The following is a 6,076-nucleotide window of genomic DNA, read 5'->3' on the forward strand; positions in this document are numbered from 1 at the left end:
TGTGTTATATTTTATTTTTTTCCAAGCTAAAATAATACTTTTCTTCAAAATTTAAGTTGTTTGGCTGGAGACTTTTAAAATTAGGGTTTGTTAATAATCTTTCAGTTGCAGTTGTAAACTACTGTAGATACTCCATGACCAAAACATTGTCCATTTTGATCTTCAATGTTAGCACTGCCAATCGCTTCTCTTCGGTTAATCTTTTTGGTTTGTTTTTTTGGTTTGTACGTGATTTTACATGTTTATTTATTTATTTATTGTTTTGTAGGGTGACATAGACTGGTCAGTGGTGGGCGGTTGTTGTCGTATAGGCACTAAATGAAGGTATGTGGTGTTACAGGAAGGTGGATATTCATCATTCCTGAAGTTTTATTTATTTATTTTTTTAAAGAAATGTCCTCTTCACATACTGTAGCAAAATGCTTCTACTTTATACGTGGAAACTAGAGCTTCCATCTCTGGATGCGTTTGTGTGTTGAATTGTGGTTATGGTTAAGGTCAGGTACTAACTGGTTACTGCTTTGTTTAGGCTGTCCTAATGAATGGAAGTCAATGCAAGTCCTTTAATGCCATGGTTCTCAAACTGGTACGTCTACAACCAGCTTTTGGTGGTACTAATCAGAAATACTGTTCTATTGTATATACCAGGGTATGTGATCGGAGTGGAGCTGAGGGAAGTAACAAAAATGGAATCATTAGATTAACCTTATTGACCTTTACACCATACTGTACTTTAACATTGGCGATAACGTCGTTACTTCAGGTGATACTTGGTATAAAAAGTTTGAGAACCACTGCTTTAAAGTATAGCTATGCGATCCTGTGTGCGTGGCTGATACAGCCAAATCTACTGATGTGGATTTAGGGCTAATATTATACGTTTCTGGATTTGTTTGTCTTTCCACCAAAAAACAAAGTTAATGACTGAGGTGTTTTTTTCCATGTTGTATCATTAAAGATGATGTTTGAGGGCTGGCCGAACTGTTTTCAAATTTAAAAGTGCCTATTCTGAAATCAAATCATCTATTGTAGATTTGTATATATTTGATTTGCTTGTCTGCACAATGATGTTTGTGTGTGTGTTTTAATGACACTGTCAAATGTGTTCTCAGTCAGTCACTGCCTGCATTTGAGTGGAAAAATATTGTGCTTACATTAATGGGAAAAAAAACCATGAAATATTTTGTCTGAAATTAACATTTGGTGAACAGAGCGTGTATATGAACAAAAAAAATGATATACTGCATATGTGTGAGTTTAAATTAAATTGTTAGAAGGTGAGATTTAATTATGATGATGAAGGGACAGGAAGTAGTTTGCAGAATGATGTCACTGACTGTCAAATTTTTAATTTTCAAACTCTGTCCCAATTTCATGTCAAAATAACATGTTTATTTTGATTGTGTTGTCCTCTTAATCTTCATGCAGTATTTTAAAATTAATCCTAGACCATATTTACAGTTACACTTTCATTTTTTTGCTCATATTTGACCCATAAACATTTTTGTTTGTACAGATTGAAGAATCAGTTCTAATCTTACACACACACAAATATCGGGCAATGTTTCTACTGTTTGCAAAAACTGTTTAAAAGCAGTTGTGTATGTGACAATAGATCTGTATGTGAATGTTTTTTGTAAATGTGAACTCACGTTATGGGGAAAATGGATCTCAGATTTAACAGATTTTCCCCCCCGTGTCATCCTGAACTAACTAATGTTGTATCCTCATTCAGACATCTTGAGGTGACCTGGAAATAAACAAAAACAAATCTTGAATTTGACACGTTTTTGCTCCGATTCCAACATTCAACTTTAAATTACATGAATGTGAGCTTGTTTGGTGTTTAAATTAGTTGTCCACAGTATTATTTACTTGCAAAAATACTTGCAAATGCAATGTTTTTATTGTGAAGTAAACATTTGAGATACTTTGAGATTCTGTGAAATTATATTATATTATATTTTTCTCAAGCTTACATCAACACTAATTGATTATGAACATGAAAAAAAAAAAAAATGACAAGCTAATTATATACATAATACACATATCAAACTTTAATCTATTTACATTTATGAATGTAACATTTCTCGTATAACTCAAACGTAAAAGTGTTTTTTTTTGCAGTGAATTATAACCAACATATTTAATTGTTATTTAACAGTTTTTTAATTTAACTGAATTATTGTTATTTTAAAATAAATGCCATAAACTGAATCGAAACAAGTCGACTGTAATACTACGGTGTCCTGGGAGGACGTTTTGCTTAAACTCCTGCCAAACAGACAGTGCAACAGCGACGCCCTGTGACACAAATAGGTAACTGTCTTACACATCCATACACAACGGTTTTCTAAATTACATAGTCACTTTTATTTTACGGTATATTGATTTATAATATTGTATGTTATACAACAATAGTGAGTTTTTTTTTATTACAGTAAAAATAATAAAAATATTTTTGAAATTTTGTGCTAGACGTGGGAGGTTATTTTAAGTCACAGTCGCGCTTTCTCCTCCCGTCCGGCTACCGTAGTGAGGAAACCAAACCCACGTGGTTTACCAAAACAACATGGCGGCTGGTTTCAAGTAAGTTTGAACAGAACGTGACATTTTAAGCGAAAAATAATAAATGCATTTGAATAACATGTGACACAATATGTGATATGAATGTGATTCAGCAGTAGCGATGTTTTGGAAACGACAGTTTTGTTTGAATAATAAACGTATATAACGTAAATCAGACTTAATTTTAAATCGATAATCGATGTTTATTTACGTCAGGATTGCAGAGCCTCTGGAGTATCACAGGAGTTTTCTGGTCAGTGATCAATATACATCTTATATTTATTTATAATATATATTATTGATTAATGTAAAAGTCAGCAGCCTTATGTATAATTAAAACATCCTAATATCATTTCAGAAAGAAAACTGTCGACCTGATGGACGGGAGTTATCAGAATTCAGAACCACAACTCTGAACATAGGTGAGATGACCCTTGTTTGGAATATTCAATGATTAAATAGAGTTTTGCCTGAAATATGATGATCCCACCCACAGTGTAAATAGGATCATATTTTGTCTGATTTTGTGTGTGCAGGGTCCATTTCCACGGCAGACGGCTCAGCCCTGGTGAAGTTTGGAAACACTACAGTCATCTGTGGGATTAAAGCGGTAACTGGTCACGAAGAAAACAAGATCTGAACGTAATTTGACACATTTCTGTTTTTAATACTATTAAATGACCATGTTTCTTGTTTCTCTTGTTTGTGTTTGTATGCAGGAGTTGACGAACCCCACAGTGGAAGCACCTGGTAAAGGCTACATTGGTAAGACTTGTCAATACTTACTGTAACTTTGTATAATCCAAACACCCTTAATTTAGTTTTGTTTCACATGACACAGCTGTTCAGTGAGATAGTACAAAGGTTAAGGATTACATGAGATTCCCTGTGTGCGTAGTTTTTTAATCTACTAATATAATTTATAACATGTCAATAATCTGAGTAGTTAGTGGGCAGTTGGACCAAATGTGTGTAATCTATGGATGAGTATACAAGTTTAACTGTATGTTTTGAGCTGATGTGATGTTGAACTCAGGAAGGAATCCTAATAAACAAACAAGACACTAACCACGGTTTTCTCTACAGTTCCGAATGTGGATTTGCCGCCTCTGTGTTCGTCTCGTTTTCGACCGGGTCCACCGTGTGAACAGGCCCAGGCGGCCAGTCAGCTCATCGCAGATGTCATCGAAAGGTGCGGCCGATTTTAAACACACGTTCCTCAGCTTTTCCTCTGTTCTATTGTCTGTCAGATTTCAATGACTTATACGTATTTGTCCATGTGGGTTCTTCAGCTCAGAAGTGATCCACACTGAGGATCTGTGTATCAACAGAGGAAAGGTAAACTTTGAGTTATTGTGTACGTACAGTATACGCAGACGTACCTGTTGAGATCACTGCTCCTGATTCTGCTGACTGTGCTTGCAGCTCTGCTGGGTCCTCTACTGTGACATCATGTGCCTCGACTACGACGGGAACTTGTTGGACACGTGTGTTGTTGCTCTGCTGGCCGCACTGAAGAACAGTATGTGCTGTACTACACAATTATCAGTGTTAAAATGTGTCTATACTCACTGGCCACTTTATTAGGTACCAGACAAGTTTGAAAGTGGCAGCATGTTGCTCATGTGGGTTCATTCTCCTCTGACCTCAGGGATGGAACAAGACATTCTGAATTCGTATAAGAATTAGTGACATCTAATGATGAGATGACAAACAGAAGTCTCCTCATTACACCCTTTCCACATTCCATCAGGCAACCCGGGTGGCCTTCACATACCAGAAAGGACATCAATCTTCTTTTGCGGTATCAGCGAAACACAGGCGCCGTCTGGTTCGTCTGTTTGGGCTGCTGTAGAAAAGTATCAGCTGTAAAGAACGTACATATTAAATGCTTTTTATACAACAAAAAAATACTTATTTTAAAGTGATTATGCACTCGCATACAAAAACATAATTACTGGACTATTAAATCACCCGTCTTCCTCATTCTGGTGCTCAGTTTGAACTTCAGGTCATCTTACCTACATGCCCTGCTACTAGGTGATTGATCAGCTTTACCTTATTAAGTGGCCATTGAGTTATTGAAGTAAATTTAAGCTTTTTTAAATCAGTACATTATCATTAACCAGTGTCTTGTCTCCCACAGCACAACTTCCAGAAGTCGTCATAAACACAGAGACGTCTGTTCCACAGGTGAACTCGGACAAGAGATCCGCACTGCACATTCACAAACACCCTGTTTCTACGTCGTTTTCTATCTTTGATGAGTAAGTGAATGATTATGTTTTTTGTTCATCCAGACGACATGTATAGCTGTTGGTTAACTGTGAGCCCGCTGCCCTTTTCTCTGTGCAGCTCCATCCTGACCGTTGACCCCACGGCTGAGGAGGAGAGTCTGGCGACTGCTCAGCTCACCGTGGTGACGGACGAGGAAGATCGTCTCTGCTCTGTGCACAAACCAGGTCAGAATAAACAGTGGTTTCATCCATTACGCTAAGAAAATGTCATGTAAATGCTGAGCTGGAAAAAAAACCTGCTAAACAGTTCATAAGGCTGAACGAGCAAAATATAGTAGAATTGTCACAAAACTTGGCAACATTTTTAGGCATGTAAGATTATGTACTAAAACTAGTTGATTGGGTTATATTGTGTATTTCAGGTATTATTTTAGTCAAACCACATGCTAGTTATTGACATTTGAATTATATAACACAGAGACATTTAATTTCCATTTTAAACGAAGCAGCCATTAAGGCAGCAGTTTACTCATTTTGCGTATTCTTCAAGTTGTCTTTAGTTTGAAGCCTGACAGTTTTTTTTACCCACTCAAACTTTTATAGTGCGAGGACAGAAACAGGAATCATATCTATTACAATTGAGCAATCTGGAGTCTGTTCGATTGAAATCATTGTCAAACAAATTCATACTAATAGCTTCGCAGTTGACCTGGGTAGGCGAGGCAGAAGAAGCGCTTCATACAGCAGCACTATGGCACCATGAAAACATTCAGATATTGCACACATGTGCTCTACCAACAGCAATTAAGTTAATTTCCTGACATAATGTAGAGAAAAAAAAAGTGTCCGTTTCTGTTGCTCTTGAGTGAGGAAAAACTAGGTCAAATCAGGACTGCAATGTTGTGGTAATTACTCACGAGGTCACTGGAGCTTTTGGGTAAAGAGTTGGGTCCATATGGTCTGGAACTGGACTGTAAACCTGAAAAACTGTGTATAAACGAGGCTTCGGCTGTTAGTTGTTGACAAACACCGACGTTAACAATCTTTCGCCGCGACGCAGGTGGGACGTCATTGTCAGGAGAGAAGCTGCAGGAGTGCATCAGCCGTGCGACACTGCGACAGAGAGAGATCCAGAAACTCATCAATAAAGTCATACACAGTGTGAAGACGACACAATAAAGAACCAGAGGGAGACCATGTTCAAAATTTTTTTTATCTAAAAGCTGTATTTTCCACTGTCAATATATATTCTTTTTAATAACAATAAAACT

General features: G+C 36.9%; 1 protein-coding gene across 1 annotated transcript; it reads left to right on the forward strand.

The window, feature by feature from the left end:
- Nucleotides 1-2,544: 2,544 nt before the first annotated feature.
- On the forward strand, nt 2,545-6,026 carry exosc8 (exosome component 8). Its single transcript, XM_083889972.1, has 11 exons — nt 2,545-2,589; nt 2,785-2,821; nt 2,927-2,990; nt 3,105-3,178; nt 3,288-3,333; nt 3,655-3,760; nt 3,861-3,906; nt 3,994-4,090; nt 4,715-4,835; nt 4,924-5,030; nt 5,866-6,026. The coding sequence occupies exons 1-11, from the start codon at nt 2,573-2,575 to the stop codon at nt 5,982-5,984; spliced, it is 834 nt and encodes a 277-aa protein (XP_083746098.1). The 5' UTR covers nt 2,545-2,572; the 3' UTR covers nt 5,985-6,026.
- The last annotated feature ends 50 nt before the right edge of the window (nt 6,027-6,076 follow it).

Source organism: Microchirus variegatus (assembly GCF_963457635.1).
Source record: "Microchirus variegatus genome assembly, chromosome: 5".
NCBI lineage: Eukaryota > Metazoa > Chordata > Actinopteri > Pleuronectiformes > Soleidae > Microchirus > Microchirus variegatus.

What these genes read in the sequence shown, in the direction of transcription:
- exosc8 (XM_083889972.1), top strand. An exon ending in AACCACAACTCTGAACATAG is followed by an intron (nt 2,991 to 3,104) that starts GTGAGATGACCC and finishes TTGTGTGTGCAG; the next exon opens with GGTCCATTTCCACGGCAGAC. An exon ending in GCTGGCCGCACTGAAGAACA is followed by an intron (nt 4,091 to 4,714) that starts GTATGTGCTGTA and finishes TGTCTCCCACAG; the next exon opens with CACAACTTCCAGAAGTCGTC.